The sequence below is a fragment of the Leptidea sinapis genome, chromosome 14 (genome assembly GCF_905404315.1).
Source record: "Leptidea sinapis chromosome 14, ilLepSina1.1, whole genome shotgun sequence".
Lineage (NCBI taxonomy): Eukaryota > Metazoa > Arthropoda > Insecta > Lepidoptera > Pieridae > Leptidea > Leptidea sinapis.
The window spans coordinates 8,259,811-8,283,293 of NC_066278.1; the positions used below are offsets into that span (position 1 = coordinate 8,259,811).

Here is a 23,483-nt window from a genome sequence, read left to right on the forward strand (position 1 = left end):
CAATGGTGAATCTATATATTTAGCTGCCTATACTGGAAAGCCTTCCCCGGGGACGAGGAACCCGACACCACCCTGGGACAATTGGACGCCCCTCCGAAAGTAGAGCAGGTGTCCGGAATTTAGGATAATAACCCCACGACATCCCATCGTAATCTGCTCAAAGCTTCCTCCAGTTCCTCCAACTTCTCGTCGGTCCGCAGTGTCTTGACATTATATGTTGCTAGGGCCAATGGTCTTCGTTGGTGATTCTTAGCACACCCTGCCCCGTCGCTTATGTGGCTGCTACCGTAGGCACCATGAGCGCGGCAGGCGGGTTGGTGATCGCAGTTGATGGTGATGCTCTCTTAGAAAGACGCTGCTGCCCATCCTCCATTCTTTCTATCCCTTAGTCTCTTACGACTCCCACAGGAGGAAATAGGGTGGTGCTATTCCAGTGCGACATCACACGCACATTACCACCAACACCTTTTGTGTTATCAGTAGCTAAGAGTTTGAGTTTCAATGGGGTATGTTTATTTGAGTTCATTTTGGATAAATTGTTTGATGTTGAGAGGTCAGCAAGTGGAAAACGTGACTTTGGAATATTCAAATTTAAATTGAATGCATTGCATATGTTGAGTCCGCCTGTAAGTATGTTTGTTTCATAGGTCAAAGTCTTTCATATACCGTATTAAATATCCTTTGATAACATGATGTAAAATAAACTAACTGACATTCCCACTTTAAGTAAAAGGCAATAGTATGTTAAAAAAGTATATTACAATAAATATAAGACAGTACACACGAACAAAATGTTAACACTTAACAGGTAACAAATAACGAGGAATTTTTCATTTGATTATGATGTTAAACTTAATACTAATGAAAGAGGATAAGATCACCAGGCGTAGGAGAGTCCTAAGCCGTTAGTGTAGGTCATGTGGGACACGGCCGGAGCTGCGGAGTACGCCACCCCTAACAGTCCTCCAACCTGTGACAATGTCAAACATTCACATTAATGTTAAGTTGGAGTCGTTCACAGCTAGCATCAACAAGCGAACAGGATTACTCTTTTAAAGTATTTTTCATATAAATATAACTAACTCTATACACGTTAACGCATACCAAGTTACAGCATCATCTTTAAGACTTTGGAACGAACTTGCTGGCGCAGTGTTTCCAGGTCGATCTGACGAGGTCTTCCAAACAAGCCCTTCCTTATTTAAACCCTGGAGCATCTGTAATCTCTTCAGACGTTGCTCGACAGGCAGCGGCACTTTTCGATCCACTTTACCGTCACGTGACCTGAAAACTTGTCACTCCCACATTCCTAGCATTAAGCAATGAATGAATTACCCTGGCAGCGGGCGCCACGACCGGCGCGTGAGCTATAAGAGGAGCCGCTAGTCCAGGGTACGTCGATGCGATGGCCACCCCTGGGTTGCTCACGCGGATGTCAGCCTTCCGAACGCTGGAGAACGGCGTGTCGATGGCCTTGGAGTATGTTGATACCTGCGACAATAAACTAAACTTTTAATTTGTGTTGAACTCTACCGGGGTCAAACCAAAACATAATATTATCTGTCAACAGTTGCGTCCGTCGGACACACTGAAAATTATTTAAAATGTACTTTCAATGGTAAATATTTTTTTGTTTAACTTTTCTTCAAATTGGTTCCTTGAGAATTCATTTTATTGTCAATTAAATCAGTACAACCGCTTCGAACAGAATTGGCGCTCCAAGAGAGAAGAAGCGGGCGCATGAAACTCTTCCAGTTTTATATTTTGCGCTCTTTTATACATTACATTGGAATGATATTTGTGAAGACAGTCACAATGTTGTTCCAGGCTGTCTCATTCTTAGATTGTCCGCAGCTGAGCAATTACTTTTACAGCGATAAAATATAAAATAAAAGATAAAATATTTAAATTTATTGAGACTACATTATCTGAACATAGGCTGGGACTTTATAGACTTTAAGTCGATACGATTACAATACCGGTATAGGTACCAAGAGCAGATCGTGTATTGTTGATTCCTTAAACATTTCAATCATCAAGTCGCTAGCAAAATTAAAAAAAAAAAAAACAAATAATAATGTAACAACTTGACCAAAAACGCATTATTAATTTTAAGATATGTGCACCGCCTCGATTTCTTTCACGATAATACATGCCCTGAATAAAATGATATAAATATCTCGTTACATTGTCAAAGACAATTAAACTTTATTGAAATAGGCTTAAACTTCTGAATCGTCATAATAAATATTTCTTTTAAATTACTGAATTTACCATATGTTCGTAAAAAGTTGAGCTCGTAAGAAGAACATTTAACGAAACTCAACAGGCACTCTTTTCAATCAAATAGAGTATTTTACAATAGCTGTAATATACATAGCAAATTAGTTTGTAAGGTGCTGCATTCTATATAGTCTCGATACTTGAAGAGCGCAAGGTGAAAGAAAGGCTTTCATCTATAGTCAGAGCCCGTATCCTCAGATACTTCGGACATATCACACGACGTGGAGAGCATGCCATATAGAGACTTGTTGTTGTTCAGGGAAGGGTCAACGGCAGTAGGTCATGAGGACGCTCCCCTATGCCCTGTACAGACCAGATCAAAGCCCTAACCAATACTCCCCTCAACACATGTGCCAGAGAAGCAACAGCCAGGGATAACTGGCATAGAATCGTTCGTCGTACGACGTGACCACGACTGCTCTGTCAAGAGTAATCCGACGAAGGAGAAAGCATCTAATATATGAGTCGTGTATAAATAATATAAATTATTTCGTGTTTAAATAATAGAACACTCACCTGTCCCAGGTTGAATGGCGAGCGGATGATGTTGGATTGTTGTGTTGCGATGGCGGGCTGTGCCGGGTAACCATTGTAGCCGCTGTAGCCACTGTACGCGTATGGAGACCCAAACACGGCGCCGGCGGGAGCCAGCAGACCTGCCTGGGCAGCCACGGCGACGCTCGCGATCAATAATACCTTAAAGAAGATTAGATGTACATATCGAAAAAAACCCAAGGAGTTATAAGCTATTATGTAAGCCAGTGGGAGGATACTTTGCACAGGATGCCGGCTAGTTCATAGGTACCACAACGGCGCCTATTTCTGCCGTGAAGCAGTTATGTGTTAACATTACTGTGTTGCGGTCTGAAGGGCACCGTAGCTAGTGAAATTATTGGGCAAATGAGACTTAACATCTTATGTCTCAAGGTGACGAGCGCAGCTGTAGAGCCGCTCAGAATTTTTGGGGTTTTTCAAGAATCCTGAGCGGTACTGCATTGTTATGGGCAGGGCGTATCGATTATAATCAGCTAAACGGCCTGCTCGTCTCGTCCCTTATTTTCATAAATATTTTACTTCATAAATATATTCATAAATAAAAAAAAACGTTATCTACGTAGCTACGTAAGTGTAGTCCCAGGCAGCCGTCCGACTCCTATATTATATTATGTTGAAGCGAAGACTTAAAGCAAAAACTTACTGCAAAAAATATATTAAAGAAAATAAATAGTAATTGAAAAGAAATTAAGAACATTTTATAGAAATCCGAACGAAAACAGAAAATATTTCCTACTTTTTAGTTTCTCTATAAAAGCGTGTTTTTAAAACTATTATTTGAATTGTTAATTTAAATAAATCTCTTTGGTATTCGAAAATGTTCTAATATGAGATGAATCGGTTAACAATAACGGTTGAAATTTAAAATTAACATCAATATGCCTTAGACGATAGATGAAAATTATATAAATAAAATCTTATTCTGCAATTTGAAAAATAGGATAATTTTAACAAAGTAATGTATTGTCATCGGTCCTTGATAAACCCATAGGTTTGAACAAACATACATACAGGTAAAGCTAATAAAAAGCGTGTAAATAAATTGGCCGATATTCATATGTCAGTGATTATTAAATTTTCTTATTAATAAAAATATGTGAAATATTTAAAATAACAAGTCATATATCACTTTATAAGTAATACAACAATTGACAAAATGAGAAAAGAGATTGCATTGTTCTTCCTATTGAATTATTGTTGATAGTATTATTATTATTTGGAGAGGGTGGATATTTGTCGAGTCCGAATGAGAGTGAAACCGTGTCCAGAATTTAACTATAGTGTTCGCCACTCATAACAATTATAGCTCGTCATCAAGCCCTGCCGCATTTACGAACCGCCGTATCTTCTTGACGCGAGTATTACAAACTTCACCTAGCAGGGTATTGTCGCCAAACATTTTGTTACGCTTATGCATTTGTGGACCGCAATCGCAGAGGCGATGAAGAGGCGTTCCATCGGCGTGAAGGCAAAGTCTGCAAGTTCTTTCGTTTTTATTCCGACCACACTGAGAAGCTTGTTTAGGCGATATTGTCCAGTTAGCATCCTGGTAAGTATGCAAGGTTTTTCCTGCTCAATCATAGAGCTTCATTCACATTTCTATTATTGAATGCCTTTATCAGTGCTTTGGAATGGTTTAAGCCTGTTGAGATCCTCTAGCGTTTAAGTGCTTCTTGTATACATTGGTTCCTCAGGGTGTGACGAATGGCGTTCTTAGGCAGTCCACAAATAGGTTCTGGACCATATTTGACTTCTTTAGCTCCAGCTCTTGCGAGCGCATTGGCCATTTCATTGCCTATGATTCCAGCATGCCCTGGGATTCAACTGAGGATCACTCTATTTTTCATGCCTAATGTGTTTAGGCAGGCAGTTTTTGACAAAAATTTAAATACAACAATGCTGCCTGACTGTCAGAGTAAATGTATATGCTTTGGTTTAAGTAGCCTTATTAGATATTGGACTCCGCGCATTCTAAAATGGTGTATACCTCTTTTTGAAATATGGTGGCAAAACTTCCTATGCTGATAGTATACCTACTAAATATTCAGTAACTAGCCTTATCCATATGACATTTAAGAAACCACTCACAAATGCTGATTACACGTTTTGGCCTCAGTTTCAGTAACTCTCCGAAGCACTCGAAGTGAAAGCTTAAACTAGATCGGCAGATCGAATTTATGTAAAGATATGAAGATTAATCATAAAATATGGTGTTCATATAATAAAATCAATTTCCAAAGACAAGTAACAAACAATAATTAAGAAAATGTCGTTAAATATTAAATAACCTTACCTTAGCAATCATGTTTCTATCCATCAAAGCTCAGGAGAGATGTGGCTTGTCAGAGCTGGTGTTGGGCTTTTATACCATTAACGTGGTACAGGCTTGATTAGTAAACAGGGGCCAAGTACCACACATTCATACATAACGTGTCAGCTGAGCTTTGATAAAAGCAGTAAGCACGCAGGTGTGGTCGACAAGGACACCACGCTAGCGGCTTGGGTCAAGACAACTGCATTAGTATTAACAATATGATAGCAGGCTGCTCATGTGTGACGTGTGACCCATTTTCCATTAATATATTTACAACTTCGCTGTGTTATGGTAATGTAATTATTTGAGATTATAAAATGCACTTTGAAATCGTGCACAGTTTGTGTATATTTCGTGCACAGTTTACATGGGGCACACTAAAAGCTTTGCACTTCTAGGTAATCGAATCTATTTGAATTTCGAATGTTATACTTTTTGAAACGGTGCAACCTTCTTAGTAATAAAAAAAAAACAATTTGCGGTAAATCATTTCTCAATTGTTTTTTATCACACCTCAAAGTTCTACGTACGCAACGAAAATGGAATTAAGTCGAAAATATTTTAGAGCGATGATTTTTTTATGATTTTAAAAGTTCTCCGCAAGACTGTGCCGCTTGTCTTCAAAATGCTTTTGGGAGAGAAGCACCTTGCTTGAGCACCGTGAGGCGATGGGTTGCTGAATTTGAGAGAGGTCGGGTTTCTTTACATGACGAATTTCGTGAAGGGCGGCCTTCAATTGCCGTCAACGAAAATAATGTGGCTATTGTTAAGCGGCTAATTGAAGAAAACCCGCGGATTACCTATGAAACAAATCGACGACTATTGGGGACTATTGGGGACTATTGGGGATTGATATGAGCCAAATTTAGAAAATTTTACACGAAGAATTGAAAGTACGGAAACTTTGTTGTCGTTGGATCCCTCGTGAACTGACAGCGGAGCAGATGCGGGCTCGCGTGGAATGGTGCTCACGGATGCTAATGAAGTACGATATTCTAATGCTGTTTATGACATTGTCACAGGAGACGAAACGTGGATTTATTATTTTGAGTCCGAAAAAAAACAGTAAACTTGTGAATGGGTGTTTGGAAATGAGAACAGGCCAACAAGAGCGAGGCAGGCAAGAAACGTTGGCAAAAAAATGATCGCTTTTTTTTTCTCAGCTACGGATTCCACCTACACAATTCCACTTGAAGATCAATAGAATATTAATGCCGAGTGGTGTTCTACCATTTGTTTATCCAGGGTGTTAAAAATGTTCGCGAAAGACGACTAAAAAGCCGCATTCTCCTACGACCTAAATCATGAGAACGCTTGTTCACAGACGGCCAACAAACCTCAGTTATTAGCTTCCGAAAAAGTACAACTCGTCATCCATCCTGCACATAGCCCCGACCTAGCACCCTGTGATTTCTGTACTTTCCCCAAAATCATTTGATGAAAGGTTTCACTTTTACCAATTCCGAAGAGGCAGTGATAGCGTTCAATCAGCACGTAGAAAACATGCCTTCAGATCTGTGGTCCTGCTGTTTTAAAAAATGGTTCGATCGCTTGAAAAAATGTTTAAAATGTTAAGGAGAGTATTTTGAAAAACAATAAACATAATATTTTGGTTATAACTAATTGTTTTTTAAGTGTTTAGAGATCCGTGATTGAATAGTAATCAACGGGAACCCTATTAGTGAGCCTGCGGTGTCATTTCATTTCATCTAGTAAGGCGACACTACTTCGCTACAAGCCACCACTTGGTACTATATAAGGCACTAATTCGGCCTCACGTGGAGTACTGTTCTCATCTCTGGGCGGGCGCTCCCCAGCTTCTTCCATTTGACCGCATGCAACGAAGAGCGGCTCGAATCATCGACGATCAAGTAATATCGGATAGGCTTGATTCTTTGGCGTTGCGTAAAGATGTGGGTTCTCTCTTCATCTCCGCATTTAACACGGGGAGCGCTCAGAGGAATTGTTCAGGTTGATACTAGCAGCCGGATCCCATCGGTTATTACGTCAAACTGCCACCCACGTTACGTCCGGTACAGTCACACCATTTTTTTTATAACAGTAAGGGACGAGACGAGCAGGACTTTCAGCTGATGGTAATTGATACGCGCTGCCCATAACAATGCAATGCCGCTCAGGATTCTTGAAAAACCCAAAAATTCTGAGTGGCACAATTGCACTCGTCACCTACATAAGATGTTGTCTCATTTGCCCAGTAATTTAACTAGCTACCGCGCCCTTCAGACCGATACCCAGTATATCGGGCGCGGCGCGAGGGCAATAGTTTCTTCAAATACCTATTTTTCAAATTACGCTTGACCCGGGTCCCCTCTTAAACATTACTGCTTCACGGCAAAAATAGGCACCGTTGCGGTACCCCATAATCTAGCCGACATCCAGTGCAAAGCATTTGCGAGGAACTTGTTGCCTCGTACAGCCAATTTGTGGCATCAATTACCGGCTGCTGTTTTCCCGAACCGATACGAATTAGACACCTTACAGACACACTCCCACCTTCAAGGCCGATAACGCATCTCTTGACACCTGTTGCTGCGGATGTCCATGGGCGGTTGTCTCACCACTTCCCATCTCTGAGACACTTGCCCGTCCACTCTTATATAAATAATACTCTTAAATTATTTTTTAAATTAACATCCGGTTTTTAACACACTCATACAGTAAGTAATGACTTACTCACTTTACACAGACTGTTAATAAAATAATTTGTAAATTGATGATGTTTTATTATTATGATTTATATAATATAGCTGAAACCCCGCGACGTCGTTCGCGTGCGTATTTTTACACCTTGGGTTACATTACTGGACTTTAAGTAGGGATCCCTAATTTTTTGAAAATGTAGTAGAGCCCATAACACTCGGGGATAATGTAGCTTACCAACAGTGAAAGAATTATTCAAATCGGTTCAGTAGTTGCGGAGCCTATTCAATGCAAACAAACAAACAATCAAATCTTTCCTCTTTATATATTAATATGGATTATTATTAATATTATTAAGTATAGATAAAACACATTCAGAGAGCAGTCAGTCTAGTTGATTTCTAAATCTAGTTCTATTATTTTCATTGCCTACTAAATACTATTTCAATGTATTAAATTGTGTGAATAAATTAAATCCATTTTAAATACGTAATTGTCTACCACGGCCTCACAGCCACCTTCACACCTAGCCCAAACCTACAAGGACTTTCCTTCGAAGATCTTTGCCACTTTAAGATTCTAGAGGCACGGTTGTATTTTGGTTCGCAACCCAGAATCAATAAGTCTGTTGTTTACAGCCAGCTGCTGTTTTATGATAAATTGAACTCTAGTGCTGTGATCTGCCACCGATCGGATTACATCGCCGATCGTGAAGGCACTCGGGTCATCAGAAGAGAAACAAACCCTGCACCAAGGGTAGGATGCAATAAATTCTAATTCGCACTACACTCCTGACCTGGTAATGGTTGGACGTCCCAAGAGCATGACGTATATCTGGCAGTAGCCGGTCTTGGTAGTAACCAGGATGTGTATTCAGCAGAAGGTCCAATAAGGACGGCGTGTGGCCATCCACGCCTAGATCGCCCTGCGTAGCCAACCAATAAGTCGCAAAGTCGACGTCGTCAAGTCGTCAAGACTACGATTGCAGCGAGTGGATGCTGAGCAAACGTCGTCAAATGCCGATTTACCACAGCCTATGAGTATATATTTTCACCCTTGCGAAACGTAGCGACGCCATGTCGCTACAAATACCGTCTTAGAAGCCATACGAAGCTTTTGTACCAACCCCGGATGCGCGCGTTTGGACCGCTCTTCGCGCGGGCTGTCTACACGAGCTTAGCGTCAGATTTTCTAGCGTTACACGAAAAAGTCAGATTTAGCGCCGTCAAACGATATATATTAATATATATACGGTGTCCGAAACTATTTAATTTAAAAACTATGTATTTTTGTATACCCAGAGTATTTAATACCTTATCTAGTGTTATTGTTATTTCTTCACGTAGCGGCTTTTACCACGCGTATTACCGTTATAGTGTTAGCTGTGAAAGTAATTGATTATTGTAAAGTATAAAATGGGAACTCATTATATTAGGTCTTTACCTATGTAATTGCCGTTTTGTATGAAAAAAATTAAACGATTTTTTTTTTCATGTATTTTTTATTTGTATGTATTGAAGTAATCACCCATGCAATCAATGCATCTTTGCCAACGCAGTGGCAGTTTATTGATGCCCTTCTTAAAGAAATCAGCTGGACGAGAGGCAACAAATTCTACAAAGGCATTTTGTACTGCCTCTCGGGTATTGATTTTTTTCCCGCCAAGAAGTTATCCAAATTCTGGAAAAAGTAGAAGTCTGTAGGCGCAAGGTCTGGTGAATAGGGCGGATGACGGAGAGCTTCCAACCCCAGTTCTTGCAACTTGGAGACCGTCTGCTGTGCAGTATGAGGTCGCGCGTTGTCGTGCAGGAGCAGCGGAGACGAGCGATTGACCAATGCTGGTTGAAGATGTGCCAGCTTCTCCATCACTTTGTTCAGTTCTTCACAGTACACATCTGCAGTAATGCTCACCCCGTTTCGTAAGAAGCTGTGATAAATCACACCGGTGCTAGACCTCCAAACAGTGACCATCACTTTTCTAGGAGAAAGTTTTCGTTTAGGGCATTGTTTAGGTGCTGAACCAGGATCCAACCAACTTGCTGAGCGCTTATCAAACAGAATCCATTTTTCATCGCAGGTAACAATGCGGTTCAAAATTCCTTCATTTGTGTGTCTGTTGAGCAGTGCTTCGCACTGGCGATCATTGAGTTCGTGGGGCACCTATTTGTCAAGCTCTTTTACCTTGCCAATTTGACGCAAATAGACCAATATTGTTTTGACGCTAACGTCAAAAGCTACTGCTAATTCAGCCGGGGATTGTGTATCATCAGCTTCCACAATCGCCTATAATTCGTCGTTGTCGACCAGTCAGAGTCTTCGGACGACTGCGAGGCTCATTTTTCAGGTCGAAATTTCCGGAACGGAAGCGAGCAAACCAATAACGGTGGTGCCTTGGTTTGTAGTGTTAGCTCCGTAAACGTCGTTGATGTTGTGTGCCGCTTGTGCCGCGTAGCTGCCACGACGGTACTCATATGCCATAATTACTGGAATTTTTAGCGTATCCATGATGACGAAAAAGATTGAAGTGCACTAAAAATGTAACATGAATCAATATACAAATGACTACTTTTGGAAAAGGAATTCCATGTTTTTAAAATAAAATTTATTTGAAATTAGAATTCTTAGCCATACAAAAATTATTTTGATTTGAAATGGCCAGTACTGCAGAACGGCAATTTCATAGGTTAAGACCTATTAATTATATTTTGTTGCCGCCGCAAAATTAATTCCTACATTCCTACCGAATATCATATGCGAACGGCCGCGGCGGTTCATTGCTCATTCATATTAGTAATATTTTTCTATCACACGAAATAACATAGGCAAGTTTATTTTTTATGGCATATGAGTACAAGAAGATGATCTGTGTCGTAATATAATACAAAACGACCTGAGGTAGGTACTTATATTCTTGGTATCATATAATAGTATTATGATATGACCCCGATACGAAGTTCACACTGCGCCGCACTTACGCTGAGGCTGAGATCTATAAAGCGTTGTTAGACTTTACTCAGGCTATACTTACGTAAAGCATAGATGAGTGTGATAAAACGTGAACTTGACTTTTGCATTGGGATACCTTAACATCAGTTTAATTTCAGCTGTCAAATTACAATAAAAACGAAATCAAAGTTACGCTTAGCTTACACTCAGCTCTGTTTTACGGATACAATATAAGGGCAATATAAGAGTATATTAAATTTACTTATCTTCGATTTGTTTATATTAATCTCTAGGTAGGTACTGTAAAAATAATAATCGTTCAATACCTACTCAGTAGCAGTACGTACATGAAAACCGAAACTGTACAGTAAGAAAATGAGAGCATTTGTTAGAAATGTCTCGTTCTGTGCCGTGCTGTTGAAAACGTATTGTTTTTTTATGCTTTTATTCCACAGACTTACTAACCATAACCTTTCAAAATATCACTCTCTATTAGGATTTGAATATTAACAACAAAACAGCAAGATAATATCGCTTCATGATATTGTGTCTGGCGGTTGCACAAGGTAAAACTGAAAATGTTTAGAACTGGCCAGTTAGAAACATTGCTAATGAAAACTTTTTTTGAATTTAAATTTTAGAACTCTTTGGTAACCGAATGTAGTATATTGCATTCATTTGTTTTTGTGAATTGGCGGCAAATCTAAAACTTACACGTGAGAATTTCCGGTCACTGATTTATTATGACTTTCGTTGTGGACTTACTCAAGAACAAAGTTATGATAGGCCGCGATTAGCATTTCTTAATGAAGCCACCACTATTTACAATTATTGGTTTAACGATTTTAAGCGTGGACGTAGCAATCTTAATTCTCAATGATGATCCGCGTGAGGCACGTCCTTTAACAGCGACTACTGAAGTGAAGATAACATCAGTGCTGTGCGACGTATGATAGAGGATACCCGTATATTTTAGGACAACGACGGTCCGTTATTCACAGATTCATTTGATGTTAGGTGATGAACCATCACCAGTTCCTTAATTCCTAGCTCTACAGAGATCAATAATCACTGTAGATAATAACTCGAATGATTTACGTTACTGCGACCCACAGCCTCGAGTATAATAAGCAACTTAGCACATACTCGTATGTATCATATTATACGCAAGTGTTACAAATGCATTTAATTAAATTGAATAACTAGTTCAGCAGTATATACTAAAGGCAAACCAGAGGACACATATTATCGTTCCGATGGAGAGAACAAATGTGTCGGCAAAGTCGCTTTTAACTAGAGCCCTTCGCCATATAAATCAACTCCACAGCAAAGTGAACATTTTTGGATGATGTATATACGAGGAGTGAACTCGCAAGGGTATATGTACTATGTAGTATGTTATGGTAAATAGTTGTATGTTCAAGTTTTTTTATACTTTTTGGTATGATTTATTATTTCTAATGTAATGTTTGGTTTATTTTTTAATGATATTGTATGATTAGTTTTAAATTCATTTGTTTCTTGATTGCATATGTTATTCTTGTTTGTTTGTAACTGTCGTATTAGGTCTCCTGTAATGATAGTTGCTATGTGTGATAAATAAATATTGTCCTTAATTTTTTTGAATATATTGGGTGACAATTTTTAATACACATCTTATGATCGATTTACGACCAATTTCAAAAACCCAACTCTACCCGTAGTAGTGAACCCAACGTTTGTTAGAATCCGTGTTTAGAATAAGGAAAAGTAGATCAAATAAGTATGGCACAATTTCTAGTTGTCTAAGTTATTATTAGATCCGTCACTACAACCGGGGGTACTGAACCAATTACGTTATTATAAAATTAACTTCATTCTTTACCTGATACAGATATAATTCGTAATGGGTCACTCGAGGTTGTGTTCTTTTGTTAGCATTTTATTTGTAGTTTCCAGCCGCAGTGAAGTTTGGTATTCGGCTAATATAGAAAATGTGAACCTTAATGCAAACAAGCCTTTCGTTTACTACAAGACATTTGAACCAGTAGCAGTTGTTAATCAAACGAAATTTGAAAGCAAGAAATATAAAGAAGTAATCCAACTAACAAATCTGACTAAAGATACTATCGATGTTTATAAATATGGGCCAAATAAGGACACTCCAGTTTTTGTTGAAAACGGAAATGTAAAACAAGCTAACAACCATATTGAAATTATTAACTCAAACTCTACGAAATTACGTCCAAAACGGAAAATAATTCGAAAACCGTGCCCGATCTCAAGAGATGCAAAGCAACGCAAATATCACAACAAACCCGTTGATAGAAGATTCTTGGACATATTTGAAGTTGTTGAATTTGATCACGTGGCGTGCTCTTCGAGCAACGGATTGGAAGGGACTTGTCTGCATGAGTTTGACTGCCAAAAAGTTGGCGGAATGGTATTGGGTAGCTGTGCTGACGGGTTCGGATCTTGTTGTGTCGGTAAGTAGATAACATAAAAGAATAGAATTATAGAATCAGAAACAGAAAAGACATAATCAGATGCTGGTTTTACAACTTGACAATTTGGTCGCAAGTGGAGTACATCCTATTTATTATTTTAATTGTTAATCTGTAGCCTCCAGTGCTATATTGTTTTCATATTCTATAATACCTTTCTATATAAATATATATAATATTCTATATACATAATGTACCTTGCTATCGAGTCATTCTAAACCATGGAAAGAGATTCCTTCAAAGCCGATGTAGATAGCGTATCCATTAAAAGAATTTTTTACTCTTTGGTGAGAACTGTGATGATAGCAAAATAAAAATTAAATGATAATGATATAAGTAGATGACTTATTATGGAAACCAAAGAACAGAGTAGACAGCCAGAAGTACATCTGCAACAATTCTTCCAGAAATACATCTGGAACAATTCTTCTGCGTTGCTGCGATGATTTAAAAAATATAAGAATAGAAAAGTTATCTATTGTATATTTCAGTTCAATTTAGTTGTGATAGCAGAACATCGGCGCCAGTCGGATGGTTCACAAATCCTGGCTTCCCATCTCCAAGTTCTAACAGAATGTCATGTACCGCATCTATCGATAAGGCGTCACGTGATATTACACAGATTCGATTGGATTTTCAGAGTTTTGAGGTAAGCAATTAGAGTGTAGATCAAACAATATGTTTAGCAACATACAATTTGCAATCAATCGAAAGGTTGTGATGTTATAACACGGTAACACTAAACCACACAAATCAGCTTTAGCCACTCATCAAGAGAGTTTACATGGAGGTTGCATCCGCCTTAATATGGTATAGTATAATCAGTGCCGTGTATATCATATAGGCAATTAGGCAGTGCCTACCTTGTTATGTACCTAAATAAATATAGTACTAATGTTAAAGTTAATGTAGTTTAATTTGGCTCCGTTACTTTATTACCAAACTTCTACTGAACACCCACTTATAAAATTTTTCCTTACGCTGAATACTAAATACCTACAGTGAGCAATCTTTGCTTATTCCAAAGCTCAACTACGACTAGTTAGATCCACAGTCTTGCTAGAAAACCAATGCACACCCCTGAGTATAATATGGGTAGTATCTACGCATTTTTATACTTTTTTATATTTTTTTTTGTTCTAATTACTAATAGTAGACCTAAAACCAAATAAATATGGAAAAATTTAAATCTTCAGATGCTACCTCCAACAGGTGGTAACTGCGAACAGGACCAATTCATAGTTACCGGACAAAACGCCAATAACGTGATCCCCATCTTATGTGGAATTAACACAGGACAACACGGTAACTATACATATTGTACAACTCTACGCAGCTATCAATTGAAGGGTCTGATTGTATTAACAAAATGAAGTATGAGCATGTACCTACACCGTACACGGGTGACTGCAGGTGATGGTAGATATGTCATATATAATTACAAAGTTCACCAAGGGGAGAATGGCAGCGATTCCTGCGAGGGTGTCATTATAACGCACGAGGCCGGCACACCCCGGAACGCGTACATAGTACATGAGTTAATAAAATAGATATGCTTCATAAGTACTACACATAATAAAACACCAGGTTTGGTGCTCTTGCGACTGAACTGCGTGGCCGCGTTCCGGTCCGCTTCTTAATGCCTGGGAACAACATTAATGATTGCTTCCTAAGCAGGCTTGCCAATGTTCTATTGTAACACACAAGTCTAGAATTTTCTCTTTCCACGCAACATTACGTACTTGGTGCACAATCTAGAACGTTCGCTCGAGCTTCTTCTAAATTCTTAGATGCCTTCTCTCTCGCACATCTTGTCATTCTTGTCATGAAGTGTATCACATTCACTCTAGATTGACCTTTGTCCAAAGGGGTATAACCAGTCATGTCTTTGCCTGGAAACCAGTTTCCTGAAAATTATACCAGGGTAGCTCTGAAATTGTCTGAAAATTTTTTCATAGCCGTCTTTCCTTTAACTCGTCTTCATATCAATATATTTATAAATTGTACATTTCATAATAATAAATAAAGACAGGTAGGTACCTATTTGATTAGCTTCCTAACTCAAAGAATGGAAATTTTTTAGATCAGTATTCTACGCGAAATTTGACACATTTTTCCATACGATGGAACCCATCATTGAAGCAACCATTCCATTCGGAAGTTGGGGTCTCCAAAATAGCCGTTTTATAGGCGTCCACAGCTTCTTCAGGTGATGAAAATCTCTGACCACGCAATTTATTATTTATTTTAGGGAAAGTATCGAAATCATTAGGGCTTAGGTCAGGGCTGTACGGCGGATGGTCTAATAATTTTATGTTTACTTGCTCTAAAAACTCTTTTGTTCTGTGCGCGGTGTGAGAACTTGCATTGGCGTGATGGAGGATGATGCGGCGGTTGCAGTTCATTTTACGGAGTTCAGAAACGACCTGTGGCAAACAAATGCTAGCATACCATTTTGCATTAACCGTTCTTTGTCCCTCAAGAGGAATAGTCGCAACATGGCCGGATTTGGAGACAACGTGACCACCATTTTTTTTGCAACACTCCGTGAACGAACAATTTTTGTTGGCTTTAACTCATTTTCGAACACCCCAACTCGTGACTGGTTTTTTGTTACGGGTTCGTACGCGTATATCCAGGATGCGTCACCTGATACGATGTTGTACACAGCATTTGAGGATCCTGCGAGGAATCTTTCGAGAGTCCTGACGCACCAAGTAACGCGAGCCGCTTTTTGCTCTTCACAGAGCAAATGCAGTATCCATCGGGAAAACAATTTTTTTACAGCTAATGGTTCATGCAAGATTATTTGTATTTGATTCATGCCAATGTTTAAAGTTGCCTTAATCGCGGTATGTCACATGTCGATCTTCCTCAATCAGCTTACGCACAGCATCAACGTTTTCTTTGGTGACTGCAGTTTTTGGACGACCTTGACGGGTATCATCACTGAGCTTGACAAGTCCACGTTGAAATTCAGCAAACCAGCGATAAATTGTGGTTTTAGATGGAGCTTCATCACCAAATGCAGAAATCATCCAGCCAACACACTGTTTTTGTGTTAAACCACTTCGAAAGTCATAATAAATCATCGCTCAAGAATTTTCTCGAGTCAATTCCATTTTCTCAACGACTAAACAAGTTTGACAAGACCTTGTGACAAGACCGAGAATCTTTTTTTAAATAAATAAATGGTATTCGATTTTTAAAACCAAGGAGTTTTCAATTAAAAAGATTTTAATATGACAGGAACAGTGGAAAAAGTGCAGCCTATGTATAGTCTAAGTATTATTCTAATCTAAGTAGTATTCTAATCTTTAAAGTAATATTCTCATCAAGTACCTTATTTCAAATATAGTAGAATGCGCTCTTGACTTTAAAATATCGGTTTGTTCAAATGGTCAAGCACAACACACCGTCGTACAACGTGTCGTCAACATACAGCCTCATGACGGAACAAGCTTGTGTCCTCTGTCGCGGAATTAACCGTGTTCAAAAGACTCAAGTTTGTGCGTTAACTAATCTTAGACAACACTTCCCGTAATGCCTTGCCTCGTTTCGGAATACTGGGTCTCGAAATATATAATATAATCATAAAAAGAAACATATTTTAATAGTTCAAGTCAGCCCACATTCCAGGGCTCTACATAACGCAGATCCGGCCACTCGTGTAATATTAGGTCTGCTACACACTAGAATCAGCTCTAACCATATTTTAACGCATGCAAAGCAGAGTACTGCTAGCTATTTTTTGATCTCTTTTTCAATCCATATAGGTGAAGTAGGTAGTTATCTGTTTTTATGTTTTTTAATATGATAGATAACAGTTTTCTATAGTACGATATGGAATTGAAGAAGGACATAATATTCAAATTCAGGATTGATTGACTGAATTCTAAAATAATAATGTTGGGTTAGCAGTTAGAGGTCGGATAATGATTGAGGACGACAATGACGCCGTGTTTGAGATCCACACAGGTGGATGGAAGAACGCCCTTCGGACACAGAACCCAGAAGAAGAGAACTAAATCTGCTAAAGAGTTACGACGAGCTTTCAGTTAGAGACAGATCATTAATTGTAAATATGTACTTTGACAGTTTACATCGACGTTGGACACGTGGAGGGGCCAGTCAACTTGTCTATTCAAAGTATAACCGCTGATAATAGATTATTTTCTATAAAGGTATGTCCCTAAAGTACGTTACCTAGCATATTAAGGGACCGCTTTTTTTATTTGCATAATTACAATGAAACCGATTATAGCAATATTGCACACAATATTACGCATCGCAAACATCTGTGGACCTCGACGAAATACGCGCTCACTCCCGCTCGCGATATTGCTTTCCGTCATTACCTCGTGCCCCCGAAGTGCGACGACGCTGATACTACTTGTTACTTGATACGAGTGTTCCGAAGAACGTGTGAATGAACGGCTCGAACCATTTGAGCGCATACAACGCAGAGCTGCTCGAATTGTCCAGGGCTCTATGAAAGGCTAGATCACTTGGCATTACTCCACAGTACGGCGTTCAAGGAGCTTTCTTCCACGTACTACAAAGGTGTGGAATGAACTTCCTTGTGCGGTGTTTCCGGGACGATACGACAGGGGTACCTTCAAAAAAAGCGCGTACACCTTCCTTAAAAGCCGGCAACACTCCTGTGATTCCTCTGGTATTGCAAGAGAATGTGGGTGGCAGTGATCATTTAACACCAGGTGACCTCCTTTTCCATAACAAAAATACTTGTACTATTTGATATTCTTTGCCGATACGACTTTTCTAAGCGAAAACGTCTAGAAACCCGTATTGATCTGGTCGGTCAGACAGTCGAGGGAGTAGCTACCTTGTCTTTGGACTTAATTTATTCGTGAGGTAATTATAATACCTTTGCTCTATCTAGAGCAAAGGTATTATAACTGATCTCAGTTAAAGCTATTGCTTAAGGGTATACCCTTTACTCGGTGCCACTTAGGTAGTAGCAATCTTTAAAGTAATAACCTATTGTTGAGTGTTTACAGGTTACTCAATTAACACCGGCGGATGATCTAGCAGCTCCAGTTGGCTGCATCCAATACTTCACGGCAGTACAAGGGCATCTAGAGTCATTTAACTATAGAGATAGATCTGATACAATTGTAGGAAAGAAACCGAGCTATCTGGTGAGTGATTTAAATAGGTATTGTACCTGTATTTATTATACATAATGTGAATCTTTGCGGCAAATAAACTGAGAATGCCAGATCTGATTCCTACTCAAGGACTGTTACTTTAATTGAAACTGGGCATACCTACAAACATGTGACCCAAACATTACGATTACCCAAATATGTGATACACCGATTTGTCAAGACGAATCAGCAGGCCGGACAGTTTACGAGACTAGAAGGACAGGGACATAAACAGAGAACTGTTACCAGAGATGACCGTTTTATTGTCAATAGCGTGCTTAGAAACAGGACTTCTGAGATAAGAACGATGCTGCAAGGAATTTGAGGCGTTATAAAGTACTGAAACTGTGAGAAGACTGAAATCAGCTCGAATAAACTCACAATTTCCTATTAAAGACACATTTTGCCACATGTCATCGAGTAGCTCGAGTTGATTTTAGTCGAAATCGTGAAAATTGAAACAATGAGGCTTGGAGTCAAGTTCTATTCACAGATGTGTCCTGTGCCTAAGAAAGATGAGCCAGATGATAAAAGGATTAAAGTGTGGAGACGCCCGGTGGAGAGGTACCCACAGTGCAACATCATTGGAAAGAGGCAAATGGTGTAGGGTAAATATGGTATGGGGAGAAGTACGGAACTTTGCGTCTTGAGAATGAAACGTAACGGCGGCACGGTATGTGATTGACATTTAAAAGGAGATGATTTTGTTTTTATGGATGATTATGGATGACCCCTCACTGCGACCGTAGTTGTTGAATACCATCGAGATGTAGATATCGATGTTGTGAGGTGGCCAGCACGCTCGCTTGACATAAAGTCTTTAGAGCATGTCTGGGACAGGCTTGGAAGATAAATTAGGAAAAGTAATCCTGGCACCACTACTTTGAGAGAACTTTCCTAAACTATAAGCAAAAAAAAAGAATAAAATGTGCTTGTTTCCTAATATTTTTAACTTAATTTTGTTGTTTTTCTAAATTGACCAATAGTTTTCTTGACCTTTGTAATTTGAAATAAGCAAATAATTTGTAAAACCAAATTAATAAAGATAATTTCTGTGGAAAATATGTATATTTTGTTTAGTAAACATTTTTTTGCGTTCCTTTAAATTTGTCCATGAGTGTATGGTAATGAATTCAATTCATAAATGGTTGTTACAAACAACCAAAATTAAAAATCAAGCATGTAACAAAAACTATTGTCATTTCAGAATAATTTGAACTACGCCATGTGTGTAGAGCGACGACCGGACACCTGTAGCATCACGTATACAAATGCTGGTGCTATGCAGATCGTAAATTTTGATAATGGTATGTTTTATAAGTTATTTATAGTGCAAAATTTCTTATTGTACTCTGTAGGTTGTGTCATAAATTAGATGGTTATTTTAGTCAATTATTTTACATGCGCCCTGTGCAATATTTTATATTAGAATACCTGGACAAACGGGCTAGTGGCTCGCCTGACAGGCACAGTAAATACAATTCATCCATATCAGAGACGTCAAGAGACCATGAGAGATGAGCTTCAAGGTCTCTTAGCCGTATAATACTACCACTAATACTGTACCGGCGGGTGGCGATGATGTCAGAAAGTAATCTGTAAGACAGAAAGTTTGTTTCGACATGTTCCGTCGAGGAATTCTAGACGTCAGTCTTATTTATTTATTTTGATTAAAAAGATTACAATACCAATTACATTAAACAAGTATAATGCTATTGCTAGACACTATTGAGCCAGGACTCACACAGTTGGAGCACACACTCAATCAGAGCGGGCTTCTAGGAGGCGATTAAACAATTTCATAACTCGCGACACGGGCGCCGCAGTGGGTGCTGCCGTGCGACACGCGGGTACGGCCAGAAGACGGTGATTTCTGCTACGACTGTAATTATTTTCATGTGTATATAATCGAATGAGCTCATTCTGAATATTTATATTTGTGTGAATCTATGATTATGTTTACATTTGTATTTGAAATCAATAAATACATAATTTTACCACTAAATAAGTTGAGATAGGTGTTCAACCGAGACATTTTTCGATGTAAAATATATTGCAGAAGGATTACCAGTGATTCCTCCGCGACAGGCCGGAGTGGAGGTGTTCAACTGCCCTACAGACTGGCTCCTCATAGCCGCAGTCAGGCTTTGTGGTGACAGATTCAACGATGGAACCGTAATTCAGGACTTTACACTAGATGCGCCCGTGACTGGTAAACATACCTAAGTACCTACTTATTCTTTTAATGCGAAAGTCAAGAAATTGTCCTTCGCGGTCCAAACGACCCGAGCACTAGTTTTACGATTACGATTTAGGTTCTCGATTCACTCGGCCCTATTAAGCCTTTTCATCATAAATTGCACCAATGTGGCCAACAAGAAGCATGGGCTAGGCAGCGTAGATTTAAATTTTCGTCTTATTTTGGACAGCGTCGCGTCTTTTAAAAACGGCCAATAAAATTATATCTTCCTATCTTTCTGCCGTCAAGTAGTGATGTGCAAGCATTGTGTTTCCGTTTGAGAGGCGCCGTAGCTCATGCCATTCCTAAAAATTATGGTTTCAATTCAAGAATCCTGAGCGGCAATGCATTGTTACAGGAAGGGCATATCGTATTCTTTCGAATAAAACCTCCGAGATTTTTGGAATGTTGTAAAACGAGTCCGGGATTATTTTGTGAAATCTAAGATGGCCGATTACTAACATTACAATAATCGTTGTTACAATCAGGATATCATTTCAGTTCTGAGGGTTGCAGAGAATGAATTTAATAAGGATTATTTTTGAATTCCAAGATCCGCGCAAAATTATGATTTTAGCAATATGGATATATTTTCAAGATTGTCGGTGTAGCAGAACGAAAATGGATTTTTTTCATTTTTTATTATATTTATAAAAAAATTAATAATATTTCATTAAGAAGTTTCATGTCTTAGTTTCACACACGTGACATATTTATGTACGATGTCGCGGGTAACAGGTATAAATATAATAAGTATGTATATTTGGGATACTACCTAAACAATATTGTAAAATTTTGTTGTGTCAATTAATTCGGACAACTAGTCGTTGCATCTGAGCACTCAAAATTTAAAAATATATTACATTGAACTGAAATAAAAGCAACATGGACAGATGTAGAAGGTACAAATCAAATCCAATCAAAATCACTTTATTCATGTAGGTCAAGGAAATGACACTTATGAATGTCAAAGCAAAATATTTTTTCTTATTGAATCTACCGCTACTCCGTAAAGGATTGAGCTGATGAGAAGGATTAGCAAGAAACTCATTGCCACTCTTTTTAATCCAGTTTTACATTTTCATTGTTTTACAAATCATTTCAATTACAATATAATATGTAAAGTGATGCAACAAACATACTCAAACGTCAAATAGCCAATGCCTTACACGAGTAAGTCAAAAAAGTAAAGGTTAATTAATACAAAACCAAAAGTTATTGAGTACCGTAGCTGCATCATCCACACACACCGTAAATAAATAAAGGTATTGTGTGAGAATTTTATAAGGGATTATATAAAAAAATATACAGGATGTCCCAAAGTAATGGGACATGAAGGGAAAGTACCCTAAATATCGAAGATAGGCTATTTTACTGAAAGAAGACTTTATGTTATTTTTAAAAGTTAGTAATTCTGTATTCAAAGATTTTCTAAAAATTATTTGCCCCGTCTGGGAATCGAACCGACTTAAATGTAAAAAAAACACCCCTTTTTTATGATGCCAATCGAAAGAATGGCCAAACACTAATAACTCTTCTTAAGTAACATAATATTTTAAAAGAAAGAAACAACGTAAAATGAATGTTTTCCTACTTGGATTGGTAGGAATGGACCGATTAGATGGCCGGCCAGATGCCCAGACCTTACACCATTCGATTTCTTCTTTTGGGGATATGTGAAAGATATCCTATACAAAAAGCGATACGAGAACGAGGGCGAGTTACAAACAGAATTGTGCCATATCATATCGAGTATTCACCATAAAATGATAAGAAAATCAACAGGCAGCGGACTCATTAAAAGATTGGCGATTTGCGTAAGACAAGAGAGATCACATTTTGAGCATTTAATTAATTATTTTACAAAAAAACACCCACTTAATTGACTACTTTATTTTAAAATACTATGTTACTTAAGAAGAGTTATTAGTTTTTGGCCATTCTTTCGATTGACATCATAAAAGTAGGGGTGTTTTTTTACATTTAAGTCGGTTTGATTCCCAGACGAGGCATGTAATTTTTAGAAAATCTTTGAATGCAGAATTACTAACTATTAAAAATAACATAAAGTCTTCTTTCAGTAAAATAGCCTATCTTCGATATTTAAGGTACTTTCCCTGCATGTCCCATAACTTTGGGACATCCTGTATATATACAACTATTGTGTGTTACAGACGACAGCAACGGGCCGGTCGTGGTGTGGTTCCGGTCAGACAGTGTCTACAACGGCCGCGGCTTTAAACTTCAATATCAGCAGAATTCCTGTTCTTCAACTTGAACTGACGCTTGAATTATTCTGTTTAAATAAAATTGGAGTGCTATTGCTTTGGTGATCATTACTTGTAACAGATGTTCGTGTCCACGATCGTTCAAACTTCAAACACCAACTGTTTGTTAATGGTTTGTAGCGGTAGTGCAAACGAAGTCACAGTTCGTTATGTAAGCTAAAGCTACACCAATTTTTCAGTTGATTTGTTTCGTATCTCTGTGTTTTGCACTTCAATCAATGGTATCTATATTCCTACTCAATTTAACAATAACTACCTAGGTACCTACTAATTGTCGAACCGCCCAGTAGACCGTAACTTTCTAAGTATTTTTGTACAGCCGAAGTTCCGTTCACACCAAAACATGGTCGAGATTCTAGAATAATCTATGGCACCGTCTCCCTTACAATGAGTTTCGACTCGATGTAGTTTGACGAAACGTAACGCTCCGTGCGGCGTGTGCCAGCAATACTCCTGTGACCAGCATTGGGCCCATATAATATAATATTAAAGCGCATATCTTGCATTTTTTTTTAATGAAAATAAGGGACGAGACGAGCTTGA

At 38.5% G+C, this 23,483-nt stretch overlaps 2 protein-coding genes across 2 annotated transcripts; one reads left to right on the forward strand and one right to left on the reverse strand.

The window, feature by feature from the left end:
* Positions 1 to 823: 823 nt before the first annotated feature.
* LOC126967845 (pupal cuticle protein C1B-like) lies at positions 824 to 5,143 on the reverse strand. Its single transcript, XM_050812532.1, has 4 exons — positions 5,132 to 5,143; positions 2,800 to 2,979; positions 1,336 to 1,491; positions 824 to 970 (listed from the first exon to the last, which is right to left on the reverse strand). The coding sequence occupies exons 1-4, from the start codon at positions 5,141 to 5,143 to the stop codon at positions 878 to 880; spliced, it is 441 nt and encodes a 146-aa protein (XP_050668489.1). The 3' UTR covers positions 824 to 877.
* Positions 5,144 to 12,107: 6,964 nt separating this feature from the next.
* On the forward strand, positions 12,108 to 22,938 carry LOC126967848 (uncharacterized). Its single transcript, XM_050812533.1, has 9 exons — positions 12,108 to 12,136; positions 13,067 to 13,224; positions 13,734 to 13,891; positions 14,439 to 14,547; positions 17,341 to 17,426; positions 18,264 to 18,404; positions 19,621 to 19,720; positions 20,473 to 20,625; positions 22,827 to 22,938. The coding sequence occupies exons 1-9, from the start codon at positions 12,108 to 12,110 to the stop codon at positions 22,928 to 22,930; spliced, it is 1,038 nt and encodes a 345-aa protein (XP_050668490.1). The 3' UTR covers positions 22,931 to 22,938.
* The last annotated feature ends 545 nt before the right edge of the window (positions 22,939 to 23,483 follow it).

Excerpts from the sequence above, each read along its gene's own strand:
- LOC126967845 (XM_050812532.1), bottom strand. Across the intron at positions 1,492-2,799 it reads CGCCATTCAACCTGGGACAG|GTATCAACATACTCCAAGGC; the intron begins GTGAGTGTTCTA and ends TTATTGTCGCAG. Across the intron at positions 971-1,335 it reads TCGTGGCGCCCGCTGCCAGG|GTTGGAGGACTGTTAGGGGT; the intron begins GTAATTCATTCA and ends ACATTGTCACAG.
- LOC126967848 (XM_050812533.1), top strand. The coding sequence starts at position 12,108 with ATGTATATACGAGGAGTGAACTCGCAAGG. Across the intron at positions 19,721-20,472 it reads GATCGTAAATTTTGATAATG|AAGGATTACCAGTGATTCCT; the intron begins GTATGTTTTATA and ends AATATATTGCAG. Across the intron at positions 20,626-22,826 it reads ACTAGATGCGCCCGTGACTG|ACGACAGCAACGGGCCGGTC; the intron begins GTAAACATACCT and ends TGTGTGTTACAG.